This window comes from Electrophorus electricus, chromosome 3 (assembly GCF_041902795.1).
Source record: "Electrophorus electricus isolate QZ-2024a chromosome 3, ASM4190279v1, whole genome shotgun sequence".
Classification (NCBI taxonomy): domain Eukaryota; kingdom Metazoa; phylum Chordata; class Actinopteri; order Gymnotiformes; family Gymnotidae; genus Electrophorus; species Electrophorus electricus.
In genome coordinates, this window is record NC_137499.1 from 33,048,151 (window position 1) to 33,072,992 (window position 24,842).

The window sequence follows — 24,842 nt, forward strand, 5'->3', positions numbered from 1 at the left end:
ATGCATGAACAAAATATTAAACAGAGGACAGAATAAAACAATATTCTAAATCAGGATCAGCACTTTGCATTTGAGATATTTTAAATGGGCAAGTGCATTGTTTTACTGTACATTAGGGCTTACCACAAACAGACAGAAATCCAGTGCTGAATGTGTATGGAGGTAAAGTACTCCATGAGTGCCAGTGTAAAGGGTGCCTGTAGCGTCCACATAAACAATCTCTGCCCTCCCAAGCCATAAACACAAGCCAGCTGCCAAATAGAGGCGTATTTACAAGAGCAAATTTTTCATCACTGGTCAAGCAAGAGGCACTAATGGGTTGTAGTCAAGTGGTGGCACTTGACCCCATTTTGTTGCTACAGCAGGTCTAAGGAGGGAAGTTTGTTATGTCCAGGGTGGATCATGCCAATCTCACGGAAAGAGTCATTAACAAGGACACCGACATTCCCGAAGGATTCTGCTATGGGAAATGTGCTCTTTTTCTAGAATCCTAGAAACTTGTGTGTGTGTCATATAGTTGTGGTATGACAAAAGGTTTATGAACCCTAGATATCTGGATATCTGATTATCTAGACTTATCTAGATATCCAGCTTAGTTTTTGTTTTCTTTTTCTTTAATCATAATAGTTAAGGACAGTCATATTTAACAAAAAACTCACATTTAATATTGCCAAGTCTTTAATGCTCAAAATCATAGCTTACATTCAGTAATTGTACCTGATTTGCAGTAACCTCAACTAAATACTTTCTCTTGATGCTGACTAGCCCCAGCACAGTGACTATGAAGTGTTTTGCCCATTCATTAATACTAATCTGTTTGATTTCAGCAGACATGTTTGAGATGTTTTGCTTGGATGGCCCGCTTCAGATCACACTTCAGCTTCCTATCAAATCCTTCTCAGATCTATCCCAGGGTCCCACTGTTATGCACAGTTTAATGCTTCCTCTGTATAAGAATAAACTCACACAATCAAATACATATCAATACCTTCATAAGATGAGAAGGGTAAGCACTAGAGTGGACTGGTTGGATTATGGAAAAGATCTATTTAGCCAGCCTTGTGATATACTGTTATTACTAGACAGTATTGATGTGCCTCCATTAACCAAAGATCTTACTTAAAACTATTATTACTCTAATGGAATATGTTCATATTTAATGGCATTTTAACTAATATAAAATGTATTAATTAATCACAAGATTTACAAATCCATCAGTATTGCCACAGTACAATGAATGACAATAACATGATTTTCTGTCAACAAATGAAATCTTTCTGAGAAATAAGTAATAATATGTTTTATATTTGTGAAAGATACAGTGAGATAGATAGATACAGTGATAGCTCTGGGTTTGTGGTTCTGTCTCTTAAAGCCTATGTGTGCAGACCACAAGATGAACACCAGGCTAGCATCCTGCACTTTTAGTCATAATAACACCGTCACAGGGGGCAGAGTTGAATGTCTTTTTTCTTACCCTAAATTTAAGTTCAATACTAGATGGATACTGTACATTCTTTAATTTTGTCTTCATGTTGCCATTTGTCACAGTTCAATAGCCTGGCGAACATGGCTGTTATGTAAGGCTTATTAGTAAATGGATTGAAAAAGTAATTGTATTTAGTTTTTAATGCATTATGTATCTAGGGTAATGTAAATTGGTACTAATTCCTGATATATAATTTCTTCACAATATGTGTATAGATTCACACATACTCACACTTAGAGTGCAGTAAGATTAAAAACACATTGAGGGACAAGCCCTCTATTACTCTGTTACTCCCACACCAAGTATTGCTTAATCCATCCTCCCACACACATATACACAAACATCCATATCATCCACAAATTTACTCAGAATCCTTATTAATTATCTCTGCTGAACTCTGCTGCAAGTCCTAACATAAAATATATCGACTTCCTGCGCTACCTTTACAGCTCGTGTCATCCCCATTTATCACAATTATCAACCCCACAGCTAAAACGTGTACGTGGAAGCACAAGCTCAAGGTTAAGTTTGCAGTGGTGAGCTCAAAGACCACAAACGTCAAGCTAAACAGGACTTATTTAAAGCTGTTTTACACATCACAAAACATAGAATGTATGTGCATGTGTTAAGCATGAACCTACCTTGACGAAACATGGCACCATTTCAGATTCCATTTATAAACTCACCAACAGATTTCCTCTTTCTTTATGTTAGCTCACACACACTGCAACTATACCTCCTGCACTCAGTGGCCCCATGCTGCCTACTTGTACACACAAGTTTTTGCATCCTACAGCTGTATCACTTTTCTGACCTACTCATTTCTTCACACGGATGGAAATTTACACATTACAGCAGCACCAAAAGTTATTTTAAAATGGAAAAAAAAAACTTAAAAGCAAATAAACAGCTAATAAACAGTATAAACAATTAGTATGTGTTGTAAAAAAAAATATATAAAGAATGTAGTCTTTTACATGCATTGTAAAAAATAAATATTGAGATATATAAACAGAATAACTATGCAAATGAGGACAAAGTCTAAAGAGTAATATGAAAATGAAGGATATGAGTAACTGTATTAGGGTATATTGTCAACATCCACAGAATAATCATAAGAATGAAAGTAGAATGTCTTGTGAGGTGGATATAAATACAGGGCTAGAGTGGCTAGAGTGGACATAAAGTGTCTCAGCACACTGTAAATTATCCTTATACAATGCACACATTTAAGGCAATGTTGAACAAGTAGAATTGTAAAGGACAGTGCATGTGGATATGAGTAGACCCAGTGAGAATCACTGAGCCTGTTCAGTGAGAAGCTCAGTGCACAATAATTGTCTGGTACAGTGAAGAACTGTTGTACAATGTGATTGGAACAAATGAACTCCTGTAATGTTCCTTGCCACAGCAGTGCTGAATGAGACTGTTAATAAAGGTGCTCCACTGTTTGGTCAGTAGGTTGTGTTGGGGTTGTGAGGTACTGCCCAAAATAGGGCAGTGGTAGCTCAGTGGTTAAGGTACTAGTAACCAGAAGGTTTCCAGTTCAATTCCCACCACTGCCAAGTTACCATTGTTGGGCCTCTGTGCAAGACCCTTAACCCTCAAATGCATTCAGTCATAAATGTAAGTCAGCTACATGCTGTAAGTTTAAGTGTCCTCCTTTCCACCACCATATTAAAACCATTCAGAGAGCAGCCCACAACCAAGCCAACCTTGATATGTTTGTTGAACCTACTTGCATCTATAGTCCTGATGCTGCCTCTCCAGCAAACTACTTCAAAGAGTGCAACACTTGCAACAGCAGACTGGTAAAAGATCTCCAACATTTCAGAGAGACAAGGCAATCAAGCCTCTGCATATGGCCACTCCTAGAGGAAGCACATTATTAAAATTTATTAAAAATGTGAAATAAGTGGGTGGAGGACTGTAGTCTGAACACATCTCTCATTAATTTCCCTCTGTTTCTCATCTCTTTTTCCCTGTTTCTCATCTCAGTTACCATGGCATCCCTGCTACCAGGCCACTGTCCAACATTAGTCACCAGCAGAGATTGGCATGATAAGAGATCAAGCTGATCAAGTTTTTAAGTGTGCCATGTTACAGGTCCTGTTACATGGAGTACATAGACTCTGACCCCAATCCTATGTTCAAGTTCTCCCACAGCAAGCTATAGCCACTATACCAGCTGTATACTCAGGACCCTCTTGTATATATCAGCTGTAAACTCAGGACCCTCTTGCCCTCTGCATAACCACAGAGCCCTAAGCAGGCAACTGGGTACGAAAATGCCAGGGTTCAGATTTCAAATGCCATGAACGGGTAAACCCGTGCCATAGGTACGGGTCCACCCTCAGGGATCAGCCTTCAAGCTGAGGACAGAGTGACCTACGTATCAGGGGCTTCAGATCCTTGTGTACAGTACACAGTGTTTTAGAAGCAGAAGAGACTGCTTGCGCCAGATGGTTTCCCAGCATGGCCTCTGAACCTTGCGAGAGGTGCACTCATTGTTACTCCCTAGCTTGCTCCAGGTCGCGACTGAGCACTACGCTACAAGTCTGGAGGCACACTGCAGGACACATGTTATTCGCTGCTATTCTACAATGCAAATCTCTTATGCTATCCCTTAATTCACTCTCTGTTTGTGTTGTGCTAGGAACAGAATGAGCCAGAATGAAGACAAAACCTCATCCCTACCATGACAGACCCAGGGGACTGAAAGTCAGATTTAATGACTCTACACACTAGCTGTATTATTTTCTCCTTAATTTATGGGGCTTTCTTTTATTTTCTGATTCTCCCAGAACCTCATTCTTGTGAGTTCGTTAACTCTGATGAAAGCCTAACCTGTGTTCAACTCTGGAAAGTATTTTAATACTCACATGCAGCATGGTTGTTGCATAGGGCCTTTTTGGCCTGAGGTCCTGTTGCCTGGCTGGCTTTATTAAGTTAGAGTGGCCACGAAGGAGCCCCAGAGGAATGTGTTTACCTCTCAGAGGTTGCTTAAGGTTGGATTAAATGTGGTTGTGTGCTGGTTGTACAAACTCCAATGTCAGTCTGGACAAAGAGTACAGCTATTGAAACCTGTAGGGACACAAGGGGACACAAACCTGTGCTTTCTCACATACCCACCAAAGCCCAATAGCCGTTGCTACAGAGTGCACAACAGCTACTGCCATGCTTATAAGCTGTTTAATGGGGAAAGGAGCAAACATTTACCCTTAGTTCATAGGTCAACCCTTTATTGATTACTCAACCCTATTTATTGCTAGTGTTAAACCCAGAAAAAGAGCTGATAAGCAGGACTGGAGAGCCCTTTTTAGAAGAAATGATGAAATGAACACACATAGTCTTGCATTGGCCAAGGAATAACACACTACTCACCCTGAATCTGCCCAAGTCCTCTCATAATGTGAAATTACTTTTGACTCCCATTTCTTTGAACTTTCAGAAACAATTTGAGGGCAGTTAAAAATTGATCCCCTGTCTGTCAACACCTTGTTCCAAATTAAGGTGCTGGGGCCAAGGAAAAGTTTCCAGGAGTGTATGGAGCATTCACTTCTGGTACCTCATTCCCCCATGAGGTCACCTTTCTGTTCTCCCTGGCCATTAAGTTGCCTCTGGTCAAATAATCAACTCTTTCTATGCACTGCCACTGGACAGAGTGAGATGAAGAAAGCAGAAATACAGAGCAGAAGTGGTGTCTTGCTGGATGGCTCATGTCAACCCCACATCGGCTGGGCAGACTATCATACTCCAGGGCCGGATGGCTCATGTCAACGCCACATTAGCTGGGCAGGTTTTTGTACTCTGGGGCCGGATAGCTCGCATCAACCCCACTTTGGCTTTACAGGCCTTCGTACTCCTTGATTAGCGTACCCAGTGGCTAAATCTGGACAAGCCTGCTCCCTGCTGATAACTGAGCTCAGGAGAGTAGAGCTGAACAGCAGTTCCTGCAGTGCCTTGCTCCCAGGCCTTCTTCTCATCTGCCCTAAGCTGGGTTTCAGCTAATATTAACACCCAGTGGACCTTTCATATAACAGCTCAGTGCTATTTTGGTCCCGCTCTTATGCTGCCAATATATTTTTACTTTATGAGTATCAGCAATTCAAGGGTAACCCTGCGGCTGACCACCTGCGATATATGAGCTACCACACTGACTTGAGTGAAACCAGGTGAACCAATTTGCCATAAATGGTTTTCCCGTTAAAACCAAGTGAACACACAAGAAATTATACACATACATCTAGTCAAACCTTCACAATTATTAAAAGAAAAAATTTCTAATGATTAATAATTTGTCAAGGCTAGGCACATCACTAAATTGATTCATTAATTTGCTTGATGTTGGGAAAGTTTAATCTGTCCCCACTGAGAGATCATTTATTTCTGCTGCTGGTGATGTTGGGGAGGATGATGAATCTGAGCACCCTGGTGCACCCTTTAACAGATTCACACAGCATGTGCATGTGCATGTGAGCAAGAGCAGTCTTTAAAAACAAATATGCATGTGCTTTGCACACAAATTGCCATATATGCGTATGCACATGCACGCAGAAACATAAATACTAATGCACATATACAAATGCATATACTCTTGTACACATGCACTCACACACACACACACACAGGCACATTTACAAATGCACACAGCATACATACTTACATACATATGGACACTCTAGAAATATAATATAGAAATAACTATATATTTAGGCATTACAGATGAATATTGTGTTAAAAATCATTCAGACCAGAAAAGAATGTCCTCACAAAGTCAGAAGGATTTCATCATGGAAAGATATTTTTGTGGAAGAGTAGTGTCTCACTCATGATTAATTCTAGACCAAAGACAAGAGGAAGCATGTATTGCACAGCTAACATTAGGAAGTAAGCATTTACCATTATTTACTGCCGAGATGACAGATAGGTTTTCTAACAGCTTCATTTCATGTGTTTGAGTGGCTTTGCTTGAAGTATTGTATCTAATTAGCTAGGTTATATGAAAGAACTGGTGCATGGAAGTGTTTGTAGCTATACTGCCTGTATTTATCTCTGCCATTATGCTATTTATCTAATATTGCTATATATTAGTAAGTGTGTGTTCTTCTCTTACCCATAGCTATGTCTAGATGAGGGTGGACCAAAGCAAAACAAAACCACATGGAGAAAATTGCCATTGATTAACAAAGATCCCTGGTATCGCTAACTGTTTTCAAGCTAATGTTATTTAAGTTGAAATGTTGTTGTTTAGATTCTTTGTGTATGTGACTCAGTCAGTCAGCATGCAAAAAAGGCCTCTTCTAGGCAAAGCTTGACAGCGGAGTTTGACGAACACATTCATGCCACAGTACATATTCGCACCACTTCCCTTTGCAATGATATGTCAAGCAAGGACACACAAACACATGATAACATAACTTTAGCTAACTGAACATTCCCTCCCATCTATGCTGTGGACACCTTTGATTGCTTTATGGCGGGTTGCACTCCTTGCAAATGCATGTTTCAACAAAGTGTGTCAGACAGCAATTATGCCTCTTCTAGGCTGGCTCTTCTAGGTGGTCTGGCAAAAAAAAAAGTATTTAGACAAAGGTTTTTAGGCAAAAAAAAAGGTTTTTAGGCAAAATCTTTAGAAGAAACACTAGATTAAATTCTACAATATATGTTTCATTATAATGCTCCAGTCTCTTTTTGTGTGGCTATTGGAAGTAGGTACATTGATGGTACATATACTGGTACAAATACTAGTATAGTATCTCATTTGCTGACAATCTATGCCACTGACTCTGTGACACATTGATATACCACAACATATTTATGCCATACCAACACTGCATGTAATAAATAATAATAATAATAATAATGAAAATATCATAAAAATTGATACGTAGAGCAATTGTTTCCTACCATTATCTTTGTAAACACAGTCTGGCAGTTGTTTTGTTATATTAGTACTCACATTCATTTTCAGAAATGCTTTAGAGAGAAAATTGGAGAGTTTTAGAGAGTTATTGAGAGACAAATAACTTAATTATGCCACATTTGCATTTGAAAGGCACTTTGAAGACCCACAGGGAACATTTGTTTAACTGTAGAGCCTCTCTTCTATTTTTAGATGACTTGGATCATTTTTAGCCATTTTAATAAGGGAGGCCTGGCACTAGGATGGCTGCCACTGACAACCTTTGATGTTGCTACACGAAGCTTTGAGGTAGTGGTTAAAAAAAAGGTTTCTAGTCATTATCACTCCTTCATTTTATCCAATAATCAGAAGTAATGCAATTAAGTAATTACTTTTTCCTTGGCTGCAGGTTGTATCGCGCATTAATTAATGTCGCTATAAGTAAATGGGGTTACTGTGCACCATATTAAATTTGGCAGCTGATATTAATAATGCATTAAGAAGGTGACTTTGGTGGTAGGCAAACTGAAATCGAGCTGGGACATATAGAATAGAAATGTACACATTCCCACACACAGATAAAGAGGGATGGGGAGGAAGGAGGGAGAGAGAGAGAGAAAGAGTAATTAAATGACTAGTGGATATCAGTGACTAGACTTCACATACTTTCACATCATTGGAGAAGGTGGTGATAACACACACACACACACACACTCAGCTACCATCTCCACCAACTAAGAAAAGTATAAAGACAGCTCTTTACAGCATGAGTTACACAGTCAGGATTATGGCTCATGGAGACAGCCCGATGTATCATTTTCACCATGTGGGGAAAAGGATGCAGACTTCCCTCAGTCTATGGGGGCTGCTTAAATCAGCCTCTGTTAGATGGTTATGTGGTCTTTTTCCTTTAAAAAAAAAGAAAAAAAAAAAAGCCTGACTAATCAATAAGGGTTCAGTGGAGTGGATACAAAGCAGAGAGGAAGATCCTATGGCCTCTGTTGACGTCGCCACACTTCCACATTTAACCTGTCCTATACATGCCCAGTGATTATCACTGACAATGACAGATTTTTGGGGTCATTTACTGAGGGGAGGCAGATGGCAGTCATCAGGCCAACTCCAACATGCAGGCATGAAAATGAGACAGTCAGTACTGTTTGCTCCCTTCTAGGTTAGTGTGGAAACACATTTAAACAAGGGCCATGTCTCTTTTGCTGCAAGGCTGTGGGAAGTGTTCAGCCATGACATGTTTCTTGTGCTTATGGTTTATTTAATATTGAAGGCACTGATAAACATACTAATCCAGTTCAATTGCTGCTGGAAACAAGGAGGCAGGACCATAAAACCTCAAAGTTGCACTTAACAACAACTGAGTCTCTCTGTTTTTTTGTAGGCAATATCACTCTTTTCACTTCTTTCTTCTTCTCTTTCTTTCCGCCTCTTTCCAATCCCTACTCCCTCTGATTAGGCTGAGAAGGGGCAAGTAGCCAAGAATTCTTAGGAGATGAAGGTGGATGCATGCACAATCCAGACTAAGGCCGCTACCACTCAGTGCTGTCAGATGGACAGGAGCAGCTGCTTCCTGGTCCTGACAGCTTAGTGGAGCTGGGCTCAGAGGAGAGGAGCATGTGAGCCATGCTTAGACAGCTCACACAGCTCTAACCAGCAATTTACAGGTCATTAAACATCCCTTGTGCATGTTAGAAGCGTACAACCAATGCTAATAAAATGAAATAGCATCAACAATAAAACAATGTGGCGCATTGTTATACAGAATACCTTATTAATTTAGATTAATTTCCTTTGCAGCTGTTTTCTTTGACTCAGGCCTGATAGATTCTTCCCTTACCTACACATCCTTGAGGCACTCCAAGCTTGAGATGTATCTCTCTGGTCCCGCAAGTTACAAGACAAGGCTCCTGTTACTAAGGAGGGTATAAGAGAGATCCAGTCCTTTTCTGGGTGTTCTACCTGGGAAAAGAAATACGGGGCAGTGTCAAGTCAGGTTAGCTTTATTGTCATCTCAGACCCATATACAAAGTAAACATAGGACATACACCAACTTACTACAGATCCTTGCCACCTTACAGCTGCACGTATTCATATATAATTCACAGGGGTGAAGAGTGAAGAAAATGCCAAATTACAGTGTACCTCAGCTGCTGTACTTTATCAGCCTTGCTTTTCATTGGGCATCCACAGTGTGGATCTGTAGTGCAGCCACTCTGTGCAGGCAAAATCATGCTAAGAACCTTTTGAGTATTAGGTGCCCATGGGACCAGTACTGTCACTACTTGTGTATAGTTCTTCTCACCACTGATCTCAATCAGCTTCCAGACCATACCACACATTATGAAACACAGCAAGGTTCAGTTCCATCCACACAGTGACTGCAATTACCCCCCCCCCCCCCCCCCACTGAATTAGTACCCACAAATAGCTGAACTGAAACATAATTTGCCTCAACACAAGCGAAGTGTACATAATTTATCATGTGCAGCCCCCACTGTCTGGTGCATAGTCTTTCCCTAACCAAAATAAATGAATGCTGATCTGGAAGAGAGCTGTGACAAGCTGCTCTAGCTGGTCCCAGCTGCAGAGGGAGAAGTAGCACAGGCCTGGGGAAGCAGCTGCCAATCACAGGCTCTTCTTCTCTGTGTGTTTGTACACCCATCCATGTCTCTGCAGTCTGACACACTGGGCATGGTGATAAGCAGCATCGATTTGTTCCTCATGTCCCTCAGCTATCTGCTGATTGCTTCTGTATATAGATATCTGTGTAGAGCACATACACAGCCTTTTTAGCAAACATGGACTTTAAGACTGCTGTAATAAAAAAAATTATTATGATAAAATGGGTTAAATGCATGTTGAAAAATGTGAGCTTTTGGTACTAACCCTGAAACACTAGGTTTGGATAGAATGTAAATGACCTAACCATTCACATGGCTCTTTGGTAGGGCCCTCAGCCCAGCAATTGGAATTGTCAGAAGACTCAAAGTGATCATGGCAGCTTTATGCATCTTGTGGTCATCAGCTCACACCAACAAGATGGAGCTGATCCCTGAGATTTCTGCTGCTTGGGGTTTGTTTGCGAGGTAACAGAGGGCATGGGCCTGCTCTAGTGGGTTATTGCATTAGACCCAGGAGGCTGCGCTTCTTGCCAGTCAGGCTTGCTTCTCCAGGGGCAGGCTAAGCTAGCAGAGGGAGTCAAGCCCTGGGCGTGTTCAGGCTCTTCTTGCATGTTAGGGCCTATTGTTAGGGCAGGATTACCCATTTTCCAGTCTGCACAGCTGCCGGCTGCATCAGTCTGTCCATGCCACTGCAGAAACTGACCACACACCATCTCTCTTCACCCCCTTCCAACAAATTCTGTATTAGTATTAATATTTATAATTTTGTATCAATAGGGGATGATATATAAAGTATTTTTGTCCTTTAATCTATAACATATAAATTCAATTGAATTTCATTATAATTATCCAGCTGTTTTATCTGTTTCATTAGTTAACAATTTTATGACACCATCATTTAATCAATGGTCATTTGGTGGTGATAGAAATAGCTAAAAAATTATTCCAGTGATTTTAATTTGTAACATTTGTTCAACAATGAACCCAAAAGAAGCTTCTTTTAATGGTTCCTTCATGGCTGCATGGAATGATGAGAAATGGAGACCATAAGGGCTAAAGCTGCTCTACCAAAGCCCTCTAGACTAGTGGCACAAGCCAATCTCTCCACAGCACTGCGCTTATTGTCTGATGGGTTTAAAAAAATAATAAAAAACTTTGAAGGCTCCCAGAGGGATTGAATAAAAAAAAAGGCATGGAGAGAGGACAGGAGACAAGTGGAAGGGGGATAATATAAAAGAAGAGTAGGATTGAGAATGAGAGAAAGCAAGCAAAATTGAGATAAAGAAAATGATAGAGAGACAGAAAAAAGAATGAGGGAGAAAGAAGGGAGAGATCTAATTTTCAACACAGTTTCACCACCTGGGCAGGGGGATTAGCTTTCTGATTATCTTCATAGTATAGACCTGTTTGGGGGAAAAAAAACTGCACTCATTTGCAAAATCACACAAAAAACTACCTGTACAGAAGCGGTGCCTGAAGTATCTGACGTGATGCTGATACAACAATATATTTACAGTCAGAGAGAGATGCAGAAAGGATCACTGTAAGAGATCTGAATTGTAGGTAATCTCCTTTATGCAATTTTTATAGGCTACTACTGTTTATACATAGGCTTTTCCGGAGGCAGACAGAACAAGCAAGCTATGGGAGGGGTCTCAGGAGCTCAGTATCTTAGCTCAAGGTCAAAGTTCAGAGATCAGCCAGAAGTTGACAGCTCCCTACATATAAAGAAGCTGTGCTGTACTATTAACTCAAAGGAAACTTTCATTCACAATACATCTTTTCACATATGCCCATAACTTTCATCAATTATCATGATTTTGCTTTGCCAGCAGAGTTGTGATAAGTTATTAATAAATGCAACCTAAACAGTCAAGGACATAAGCTTTGCGCATGTCCTCCATCATTCATTTATTCCTCATAAATACTTCATATAGAGTACTCCACCAGAAGTTAATATTAACACGTGCTTTGCCAAGTGTTAAATACTGTTAAATATTGCACCTCCAAGCATGCCAGTAGCCAGTGAAGCCTTAGTATGTTTCACACGTAACCTTTAATAACCAAAAATGTGCTGGAAATGCTGGAAATTATTGTCTCACTTCCTCCTCACTTGTGTAGGCAAATGGAACAGGCTGTGCACCTTTCAGATATACAGTATTTCCCCATTTGTCCAGCAGTTTTAATAATTTGCCAGGCTCAGGTGTTTATCAGCCTCATACCTTATCTAACCGCTAAAGCTTCCTTGACTGAAGCTGTCACTCCCTATTGTACTTGCACAAAGCATTTTACCTTTATTTTAAACCTTTCATGTCAGCCATTATACCTTCGGGGAGGAAACCCAGGGGAGCTGGATTACGACTGAGCTGTCAACCTGTGCATGTTGTTTGCAGCCACCTCCTCTCCTGCGCTGTTTTGGGATGCTTTTTGTGGTGAGAATCGCCTCAGGGGCACTCAGAGGAGGGTGGAGGTCTTCCACACTGAGCAGCGGGAGGGCCAGTGTGGTGTGTGGTTCTGGCTTTGCTCCTGGTTCTTAATGCAGTCAGGGAATTAGCTGCCACTCGTGCTTATCAGGTAGGTAAGTGCGTGGAGTTTAGTAACCCCACTGCTCTTTTCTATATGAGATTCCGTTCTCATCTCATCTTGATGAAATTGAGAAGAACTTGACCTTCTGAGCAAACCATACTTTTTATTTCTGTTCATACACATATATGCGATCACATACACACACACACACACACACACACACACACACACACACACACACACACACACACACACACACAATTTGCCTTAGTAACAAGAGGACTGCCATATACACTAATAGCATCCAGTAAAGACAACTGCAAAATAAATTTGCACAATAATGGAATTTGAACAGAGATCCCATAGGACTACATTTTTCTCAGTAAACCCAAGTACTTTCTTGGAGGATTCTTAATAGCTTAGATGCTATAAGCTATCTTAATAGCTTAGATGCTGAGGGGAACAACTGCTGAGAGACATGGAGCAAAGCATCTATCAACTGTGTGGAATTGATAGTACAAACACACAGATCAACATTGTCACATCAGTAAAACACACATGCCAGTGTATGAAGGACTACAGCAGTAGTTTGTCAGTTTGAGTGTTAACTCAAATACCACGTTAACTCAAATACCAGTATCACACATTTTTTGTTGTTTGACACATCAAGACGATTATAATTTCTTTATATAATAATTATGATGGTTATGGTGATGGTCCACATTACAAATGAAAAATGAACAAATAAAAATAACATCTTAAATTACATTTGAAAGAGCAAAGAAAGAAACAACAGGAAGATGAGAAAAGAAATGACAGTGCAAGGAGAAGATTGACATGGCTAGGGTAGCAACTGAAAGATGATGAGTCATTATGAAGTTTCTGGGAAAACCTCAGGCAGAGGCTAACCAAGGCAGATGTATTTCATACAGAAGTAACTGACAAGACATATTTTCCTATACTCAGCTTGGAAAACCCTCAGGGCTGTTTTTGGTGCTATCTTCTCTCCCTCTCACTGTCTCCACCCCAAGCTCTGAGGTAGGGGTGGGTTGCAGCAGCTGCTGGCATGTGGCTATGAAAACCCATCTGTGCTCATAGGAGGATTGAGAGATTGCATTCTCACGTCGCATGTCACTCCTTGCGATTAGATCACTGCAGCGGAGATTCCAGTCACCTTCCTCACTTCTAGTAAAATCATCATCAACCAGCAACCAACTGCAGCCATTCCAAAGTACATCCACATTCTGAACTACTGATATGTATAACATACTGATGCTTCTACTGTTTCTTCAGGAGTGCTTCAGCATGAGGGACAGTGTAGCAAAACTGGGTGATATTAGATTACCCAGGAGCTCTAAAGGCACTGATGGGTCAATTCATCATGTCATGTTTGCCCTTGCAGAGCGAAGTATAAGACTTTGGACATATGGACGTTTTATTACATTAAGAGCATATTGGTAGGTTTCATGAGAAACCTATAAAAGTGTTCTTTACTATAAGATGGTAATATCCTGGAGAGATGTATTAAATCACAGAATACAGGTACTGTCAATGTACACATATCCATGCAGTCTAAAATGCATGTCATTTTCCCCCTCATCAACGTTTCCCTACACGTGGTAATGTGTCTTTGTTTTTGTCTTCCATCACGTTGAACTCCATGTGCTATGCTGTAATCCCTGTTGCCAGTCCTCAATTTGTGTTGGTCCCTCCATGTCATGTATATTTAAACCCTATGTTCCCCAGCCATGATTGTTGGTTCTCTTTGTTGTTGCCCTTGACACGGAACGTTCCTCCCCCCATGAGTCACGTGGCACGGCCCGCCGCGTGCAAGGGGACTCACAGTTGTGTTATTGTAACCACGCCCACCTAGGATAGCACACATCTGTGCTGGGTTGAATGTTACATGTTTGTTGGTCTATTTAAACCCCTGTCAGTGTATGCCCTGTGTTGGTCATTGTCGCTACTTTACATCAATCTCTATATACATCACAGTAGTAGTAACGTGGATTTGTGTTTGTCACTCATTTATGTGTACGTGTTCATTGTTTAGTGTTAAATGTTTAATTATGTTCTCCGTAGATGTTATATGTGAGTGCCACTATTGTTGACCACGTTTTATGTTAATAAACATCTTCCACAGACAAGGGGGTCTGTGTATCCTGCTCTGCGCCCATTGGCACATTGGCAGACGTCATTACTTTTACCTGCTGTTATTATTGTTGTTGTTCTGGTGATCATATCTGTCTTCGTCAACCTTGTCAATCTCCGTTATATTCCCACGTTCAAGTTACGACTTTGTTCAATAAAAAACACAGCCTGCCCCTGAATCCCATCTCAGCAGTTCGCTTTCCACAGCCTTACACTGCATTAACAGGGAAGCATCACACCAGAACAAAGTGACTGTGTCCTATACTGCCAAGCTTCTCCAATTAAACATCTATTGTTTAAAAAAGGGCTACTTTCTTCATCTCTTCTTTCTAAAGAAAATGTGAACTGGTGTTCTTAAAGCCTACTATAAATACCTTGATAATATGAATCATTTTAGCATCAAGCAAAGTCTGTAAATACTAGATCAAATGTATCTAATATTCTGGAATGCTGATCACAATGATGCATTAAATTCAAAGAATAATACACACAGAGACACATACAAGAACACAGAAAGATTATGACGTAGACATTCTGAGTTAGTATTCTGAGGCTCATTCATGTTTGTAATAGTTGGTAATAGCCCAGTTCACTGAGCCTCAAGACAGGTTAATCGTCTGGTGTTCAAGTGCCTTGTTATTGGCAAGACTGTGCAGGAGCTGAATGAATGATTAAATCATGCCTTCTATCTTTAACTGTGTATATTCATCCACTTAACAGTATTTGCTGTTCTGCAGCATAAAGAAATAGCTCAGCGTGTTGGAAGAATGTACTATGCCTACTGTAGCAGACAGAACCCTATACCCTCAGTGATTTAAATAGCTTTGGTCCAGTAAAATGTAGATTTCTTTTGAACTTTTCAGACAGATGTGCATTACATAAAACTTACATCGAGGGCTAAGCAGCTGCAGCTATTGTATATGCTGTGCAATTATTTGTGTCCTTTGTGGATTACAGATGTTTACACACCAACACTGGAAGCACGTCAATCAAAAATTCATTTGGGGATTGTTCATGTTTGAGGCAGTAACAAATGATTGCTCTTTATGCTTAAAGTCGAGCTTAATATCCCATCTCCTGCCTTGACATGCTGTGATGTCTGGAGCGGTACACACAGTACACAGTTGACTGAGCTCAAATTGCTACTGCTAAGCGCCAAAAACGAGTGAAGCACAACACGTGACTAATGTGTTTACCACCACGTTCACGCTTCAGCATCATGTTCAGATGTGTTTGTGGTCTATCTGCTGCATATCACACACCTGTGCTCTGCTCCCACATCAGTATCCTCACATGCACTGGCATTAAATATGAAACATATGCTATCTTCTTACCACTTGCCTAACAGGAAATTTCACTGTACACTTTTCTTTCCCTTTTTTTGGTAACACAACACTGCCCCCCATCCCCCACCTGAATGTCTCTTTCACAGTCCTTCTTTCCCTGCATGCAGGTGTTCTCCATCTGGGTTACACTCATCTCCGGGGCCACGGCTGAGCTGACATGTGATGCGCTTCTGCTGCTCTCCACCAACCTCACTGGTGAGTGTGCACTCTTGTGTTGGTGAAACCATAACTGGGTCAGCAGTCTTCTTTCTTTTACGTTTAATGGTTATAATACATTCCAAGATACTTATATGAAAATATGCTCATATGTAAAGTATAGCAGAAAGCATTGATATTTATTAGTTTGGAAAAATAATTCCTGTTGTGTTTTTTCCTACAAGATTTCTGAAAATTGCATGAGATTCCCAAAGAGATTCATGGGAAATATGGCTCAGTTTTTGCCCTTGCTTTCATACTTCTTTAAACTGTACTGATCCATCATTAAAAAGCACATGATGTTACACGTAATACTATATGGAATCAAAAATAATAAAAGGACAAGTTAAGAGTTAAGGAAGAGAAGATTAGAGGAGATTTGGTGTGATTGGTGATGTGAGGGAGACCATCACTTAGGAAGGTTAAATTGGTGCGCTGACTGCTGTGCCAGAGAGCTAGATCTTTGGTCTGTTGGTCAGAGTTCATGTTTACCTTCTGTCAGCCCTGCGTTTGAGTCCTGGATAGGGTGGATTCCTTATGCCTTCATTACACATGGTGTCAGAGATGGGATGGCTGTGAGGCCATTGGGAGTGTGCCCCAGGTAGATGAACCCTGCTGTGAAAGGATGGTGTAGCCCAGTGTGAGGACCCCTGATGAGGGGCATGAGTGTAGCCCCTCTCTCTCTTATACACCCCTCTTGCTGGTGTTGTGACCTCTTGCTTGCTTTTAAAAAAAAGCTTCTAATCGGTCAAAGAGCATAAATAGAAAGCTGATGAGATACTTTCTCTTTCTGTACATTGCCTCTTTCTGTACACATAACTATTTCAATTTTATGTAATTATGTTATAGCCTATACTCTCCAAAACCCCTAAATTTAAATGAATAAAAAGTATTGTTCATTTTCTGTAGTATCCTTGCATTTTAAACAAATACCAATAGAATGCCAAATAAATTTTAAAAAAAACTATTAAAAAACATGAGTGAAATCACGTACATATAACTGAATTGTTCTTTCTTCTTCATATGGAAATATATGGATATATATATATTGTATGTTTAATGTTATCAGAAGTGCCACCAGGCCTGCACTTTGCTCTGATGGCCCCAGCCAAAATATGAGACAATTACATAAGGCCAGAAAAATTAGAGAATAATTTACTGCACAGCTGTGTAAACACACATTACTACAAGGCAGCATCAGTTCCCGAATGGTGGTGGTGTTGACATCATATCCTGCCATCCCTCCTCTTCTGGCCATCCCTAAACAGACAACAAAGCATCCACATTTTATTTGTTTGTTTTTGTTTTGTATGCACTTTGCATATATCTTGTAAAACACTTACCAAGCAAATTGTAAATCAGAGGAAAGAGGATGTAGCTGATAGAAGACAAGGACACCTGATGTAAATGCATGAAATTATTTTACTGGCATATGGCTGTGCAGGGAACGTTAACAATAACATGCTCTGATTGTCTTTGTACTTTCTTCCTGTGGTCAATAATGTCCCATAAACATCATTATGTGAACATTAGCAGGAGAACGGGAGTGCACGCATACGGGATTAGCGCATAGTACTCTGCGAAAAGATTCTGCACTTAGAATATGACTACTAAATTATTACTTATTTTTATTATTATTTATATTATTTATGAATAAATAATATATAAAAATACATAAATAAAATTATATGCATATCATTTTTATTTATTTATACATGAATTTATTTATTTAGCAATGAGTGCATGGTTCTTTTCTTAGGTATGTTTAACCAGTAACCTGTAATGGTAACCCGTAATGTGCTGTTATTTTTAAAAATATGAATGGCAGCTCTGCTTCATGAATATACAGCAGGTGTCAACTGTACAGAGTTGCCATTTATCAACTCTGAATAAGCAAAAAAAAAGGTGTTTCAATTGCTCTCCTGATGCCATGTATACCGAATAGGTAAATAATATCCAATATGTTAATGTCACCTCAGTCTCAGTATCTCTTTTTACCTTTTTACCTGTTCTTACACACACAAAAAAAAACTAGAAAAGCACATGTGTGAGCAGACAGTTGCAGAGCTCATAGTAACACCAGACTGGTAGCAACCCATATAAGCTACAGTCAATCACAGTGTTTCCCACTCTCATAACCTTGGCAAAAAACAAAAAACAACAGTTTTGACAGAATGAAAAAGAAAACAGCCTCTGCTAACCAAACATAACTTTCTAGCAAGGCAACCAAGCTTAAATGTTAAACAGTAACTTTGTACACTAATCACACGGCACATGTAGGCCATCAGTGTGTTGGTCATCTGGTAGCCTCAGATCCAGGTTCATCTCATGTTAATGTGAGAACTGTCTCCAGCTGGCTAGGATACACAGCATAGCCCACACCAGACAGCCTTAGATGGCACAGATCCAAATAATTCACAGGGATCCAAATGATTCACAGTGGCTTTTCAACACTGGAAATTAGAGACAATCAGGAATATAGTTGTATATATATATGATGTTAATATGAGGCTAATGTGAGTTTTAAGGTCTGCAGTGTCACCATCATAAACCTAAACTTTCTGAAAGACAATAACTCATGACAGTTTAGTCAGCTGTGTTGAATCCCATCTGCAGCTGCCTAAGTAGAGTTATTGCTGCAGAATTTTACATTTTAAAACCCAGTGAAATCACATTTTCACCCTGCAGAGATAAGCCCACTTTCCTTTGCCATGATTGCAACACACTGACATTAACAGGTTCAAGAGGTCATGTGTTGCTTAACAGAATGGTAGTAGACAATAACGGATGTCTTCACATCATGGACATTGCATCGCTCTGCAGCAGTACGGTCACTAAGGAAACAAACACGTGCCTCTTGCAGAATATGCACAAACCTGCAATTAGCAGCGAGCATTAGTGCCATTGGCACTAAACGTGATTAGCATCCATTCACTCTCTGACACTGCTATCATCACTGTTATGAATATATTGTTTATTGTGATGAACAGAATAAATCTATTCAGATTGCTTTATTTTTATATTTTTTATTAATTTTTTTATTTGTCTGCAAGTTACTGAATATAGCCATAAGAGGACTATGTCACAAAACCTAAAATGTATTTATGTGTGCTTTTTAAATGTTAAAGCCTCTCTTTTATGTAAAATATTTTGTTTACAATTGACATTGCAATTGATACAGGTATATGCCAGATTTTACTGCATGCTAAAAAATATTTACATTGCAAAGGACCTTATTATGTATTATGTATTCTGTCAACTTCAAAACTCTGTTAAATCTAGGAACCTTAACAATTTTTGCCATAAAATAAAGAACATTTTGCCAGTCAATATATGTGTCAGTCCAAATATAAATGTGTGTGTGTGTGTGTGTGTGTGTGTGTGTGTGTGTGTGTGTGTGTGTGTGTGTGTGTGTATTTTGCATAATATCAAATGATAGAACATGAACAGTACAAAGTATTATTTTCTCCTCTCAGTCAAAAGGAGTTTGTGTGGCTAACCCACTGCAGAACCTCACTGGAAGCTACACTGGTAGAGCTCCTGGACTCTCCCTAAGGCAGTTTAGCTCAGGTAGCAGCTATTATAGCATAAGAAATCTGCTTTTATGGCAAGACATCAGCACTTAAAATGAACTTGCCAATAGAAGTGGCCTATACCCAGGCAATTTATGAGACTACTGTACATATAAAGACCTTGTCAATAGCTTTAACTGTTCCTTTGTTACTGATAACTCCCTCTTCTAACAAGATGAGGGCTAATGAGGTTCATTTTAAAGTAATTGCCAGACACTAGAACTATATAGTACCACTGTGGATAAGCATCTCTACACATAAACCATACTGATGGTTCTTGCTCTTGCTTTATTTTTTTTAATTTATCAAAAAACCTAAATGAGCCAGGCTTCATGTGGAGCTTCCACCTGCATTCCCTCTCTTACTACTGATCCTTAGCTGACTGGTCTGTGGTGCAGGCACCTTCATCCTGATCCCCTCACTATATCAGTGCTCAGTCATCTGCACTATAACCATCTGTTCCACGGATCCACAATCCAAGGCCCAAACAGCATGATTCAGGGGTAGAGCCTGCATGTCATATTTTTGTCGCCAATAGATGTTGCGCAATGCTCACCCATCTTTTTCATTCATGATCTCCTGTAAAAGATGTCTTTTTTTGTAATTGAGCTCATAGAATATGTTACACTGGTTAACAAAAATTTCATCACATTCAAAAATATATGTATTTTATGTATTTTTGCACACTGAATCCAAATATATTTTCAGAATTTCTCTATTGCTAATAGTTTTTTTGTTTGTTTGTTTATTTCAGTACACTAGTATATCATTATGTATTGTATAGAAAAGTGGTACCAATCCCCTCTATATTGGCAAGCCATTGCTGGACTAGGAGGGATGTTCCTGAGGGCAAATAGCAGGGAAATATCTGTACATGTTAGAAAGACGTTTGTGCATATTTTTAAATGTAATAACAGCCTTACTGATAAATATGTAATATATGTTTATTGTCAAATTTAATTGCTCTGTCACTTAAAAACCATGCATATCAAATTAAATAATTAAAAACAGATTCAAATTAAGCATAAATATGTGGGACAAAAAAAAGTTCACATTTTGTTTGTCTAGTGTTATCAGACTGTCTAGTGTTATCAGATTGTCATGTTTCCTCAGCTTTATGTGAGGCTTGTTATGTGCCACCGTAGTAATACCAGTGATTGTCAGAACTCAGTGCCTCTATGAATACACCAAGAGGCTGTCAGGGATCAGTCATAGATGCACTCTTCTAAAAGCACTTATCCCTCAGATTTCCCATACCATAAATCAACTGTGTCAGGCCTGACAGAATGTCAGTACTGGTAAATGTGGCAGAGCATATGGGTCTCCATGAAATTGGTTCACTTAATCTACTTCCAGCCTGAGAACTGAAATCTGTGCTATGGGAATGCTCTGCATGGGTCAGAGAAGAACTGATCCCCAAGTGCCAGACCCATGTGGCCTGGACTACAGTTCCTTTCCAATGTGCAGTAGCTCTTTCAAGACTCAAGGGAAATAAATGTGTTTATCCCCTGAGAACCAGGCTGTCCCCATAAAGCCCCTAAATCTAAACACCAAAATAGTCATCAAATCAAATATGAGCTTATCTGGATAGCAGCCCATTGATCAGTTTTGTGAATGTCAGACAAAAAAGCAAACATGATTGGTCTTATTATTTAAGACCCTTTGGTAGTATCCACTTGCATGGGGGTGACATAGGCAGTGTCAACAACCTCATTTCACAGAACCTCGTAGCATCTCTTTTGTGCAGCATATGATCACATCAACTGGCCCGTTTTGTTTGGGTTAGCACCAGGATACAGGTGGCACACTCAAACCACTGCAGCAGGTCAGACTCCAAAGCCTGGCCAGCACAAACCACCACAGTAAATCCTGCTGAGAACATGGCCCAATGGCACAGCATAACCAAAGTCACACCATTGGCCTGCATTAGCCATGAGGTTGCTGTCATTTCTAAAAATAATAGTGCAACATGGCTTCATGCAGTGAGGCACAAAAATAAATGAATATGTGAATAATAAACCAATATTACCCATTTGTCTTATTCTACTAAAATCAGAAATTCACACAGTCACTTAAATGATTTGCCCAGTTACCAAAATGGCTTTTGACTGTGCTGTTCAGCAGAACCATCCGCAGATAGCGTCACTGTAGTGGCACTTATCTAATACAAAGGGATGAGTCAATAAACAGCGAATATCAATCCAAAAGCACACTGAATTCTGTGACTGCTCATGGCCCTGCCTTTGGGACTTATTTTCTCTACTTCAACTGATCCCAAATGATGATCTTTAAAAAAAAAAGAAAGGTCACAACAACTTATGGGAAATTACATTTGCTAGTATATGATCAACATTAATTAAAAGCAGCCACAAACCATTAAAAGGCAGCCTTCCAGTTAAGTTGCACAGACTTACATTTTTAAGCATGAGGTAGCTTTGATTTCCACCCTCTCTGAACATTTTACACATCTGGCAAACACTCTTATCCACAGCAACTTATAATTTTAAGCTTATTACAGACATAGACAAAGCTAGATGTTAAGAGCCTTGCCAAGGACTCTTATTGGTACTTGCTCAGATGGGGTTTCAAGCCCTGACCCCAACAGGAGAGGCAGCATTGTTACCCACTACACCATACCAACCACATTGTATTACAGTGTACAATGTTTGGTTTGTTGTTTCTTATAATGACTGTTGTTTGCAGCTGAGAGTTCAGGATAGATGACAAATCACATATTGGATATGATTTCACTGTTCCACTGTTTTGTTGAAGACCTCTTATAATGCCAAGGATAACAAGATGCACCATTGCAAGTTCTCTGATGTCTGCTTTTGGCTATTACACCATCCGTACACACAAAACTACAAAGTACGGGTTCTGACACAGTTTTCAATATGATACACGTCATAGATTTTATCCTAGCCACCCCCCTCAGCATCCCCTGGGGCTCCACAAGCCACAGTTTCTATCAAAGCCAACAAGGGAACTTAAAGGACGACACTGCAGTCATACATACAGGAGAAGAGAACAGAGAATGTATGGTGCAAGCAAGCACACTGCAACGGCAAGTCCACCGCATCACCTTGGGCAGAGATTTAGAATATCACTGTACTGTTGTTTTCTGGCCTGATGCACCAGAGCAGATTAGAGCACTACTTAGGAGGCCTGTGTTTTTTCTGCTCATGCACACTTGGCGCAGCTCGATAATTACTGTTGAGAATTACTGTTAAGTGCATTGCAGTAGAAAGGTCAGAACAGAGATTGGAAACAACCAGGTCATAGAAGGAACATAGGGCTTTGACCATAACATTTTTTGCACTGATTGAAAAAAAAAACATTTATTTGTTTACAGGACAGCTGTAATGTTCCATTTCATTTTGTTCTTTTTCCAGCTCGCACTTTGTTACTGTGGAACCAGACATCCAGCTCAAGTAATAACACAGGTGAGGTCATTCTCCATCTCCTAACTTTGTTCACCTATATACATACTAAATTAACAGTGTTCTACAGTGTTTTTAGAAGTCAAGCTGGGCCCAGATCGATGTTGCATGAGTTCATTCAACCAGTATGTGAATGTTCAATTTCAGTTTCTAAAAACAGCCAAAGTTCTCACAGCTGATATAAAAATGTACCATTTCTACAGTCAAGCTTATTGCACAATTCCCTCGATAATGAATAGCTTGGCTCAGTTTAGATGTGGAGATATTTTTGAATCACATTTTGCAGCTTCAAGTGTCATAACTCCTACGCTGCATCACTGTAAAGCCAGCTGCTGAAATGTATAGCTCTTTTATGAAAGAATGCTTCGACATTAAAGGTTCCCTTATCTAACATTCTATATAGTATTCATTTCGATAACCACCATGAATTTCAACATTAATGAACCATTAGTAAATAATGAGGTTGAATTAATTGACATTTTCCAAATGTAATGGACACCAAATATTTTTGATTTAGATACTGATTTCTTTTCTTTTCAAAATGTTTAAGCATGTAATCGTAACCTGTTTGCCCATGGCCAACACTTAAATCTGTAAATGCAGGTGGTAATTAATTTGTTAGTATTATGTATGGGTAAAGTTCATGGCATGTTAATATTACATAATGCTGTAAATAATGTTATTTAGGAACACCTTAAAATACTATACTCAGGATAAAATTTTCAAACTACATATAATCCAAAATAAATATAATCCCAGAATCAACTTGCATTGTAGATTTCATCTCACAACCACTAAAAATCTCTTGTGCTTAAAATACTCTTATCAAGAAGACTGTGGCACAACTGTGGTGTGCATTTTTGTAAATCTCATACTTGTGGTCACATTTAACCAGAACACTGAGACTTTTTTACCCACTGTTAATCAAACACCTCCAGCGTTAAGAAGAGTTTCTTTATGTCTGTGTATCGTTTAATCTACTGTGTATTACTGTATTATTTCTTAAAGAACATTTGACTGTTTTGACATTTGAAATGCTAGTTTGTTTATGGGAATTCCAGAACATAGTCTTTCAGTAACTCTTACTTGTAACACGGTGGCCCGAGTGCCGCAGGGCATGTAGCAGGACGCACAGACTTCCCCGACATGGACAAACATTTAATTGAAACATAAAGACAACGGCACTCACATGTATTACAAACAATGAACGCAACATGGTTAACAGTGAACAAACACGATGAACATGGATACATTTAACAATGATAAGAAGAACATTTAACATTCACATTAACACGCTACATTAACACATTACGTCAACAATAACCAACAACACTGCACACAATGACAAAAGTTTAAATACACAAAGATTAACACAATACAGGTGTGTGCAGGTGTGGCTACAAACAGGATCCTCCCATTGCACGTGGCGGGCCAAACCACGTGACTCGAGAGAGGCGAGTGTTCCGTAACATTACTTCTTGGTTAATAAATAAGAATTGAAGTTTTTCTACTTCTTTTTCTTTCTTTGATCAGTGCGAGTAGGACTTTAAAGCCTAGTTCTGTTTCAGGCTATATGAGCTGC

At 39.5% G+C, this 24,842-nt stretch overlaps 1 protein-coding gene across 3 annotated transcripts in view; it reads left to right on the forward strand.

Annotated features, from left to right (window-relative positions):
• Positions 1–24,842, forward strand: part of crhr1 (corticotropin releasing hormone receptor 1) — an 88,001-nt gene that overhangs the window by 8,209 nt on the left and 54,950 nt on the right. The window contains exons 2-4 of one of the 3 annotated variants that reach the window (XM_081711183.1): positions 4,146–4,210; positions 16,161–16,248; positions 23,213–23,263. In XM_081711183.1, the coding sequence (XP_081567309.1) occupies positions 4,163–4,210; positions 16,161–16,248; positions 23,213–23,263 (187 nt within the window). In that variant the 5' untranslated portion in view covers positions 4,146–4,162. Of the gene's footprint in view, positions 1–4,145; positions 4,211–16,139; positions 16,249–23,212; positions 23,264–24,842 lie in introns of all 3 variants that reach the window. The other 2 variants (XM_081711184.1, XM_027030045.3) reach the window with 2 other exon arrangements.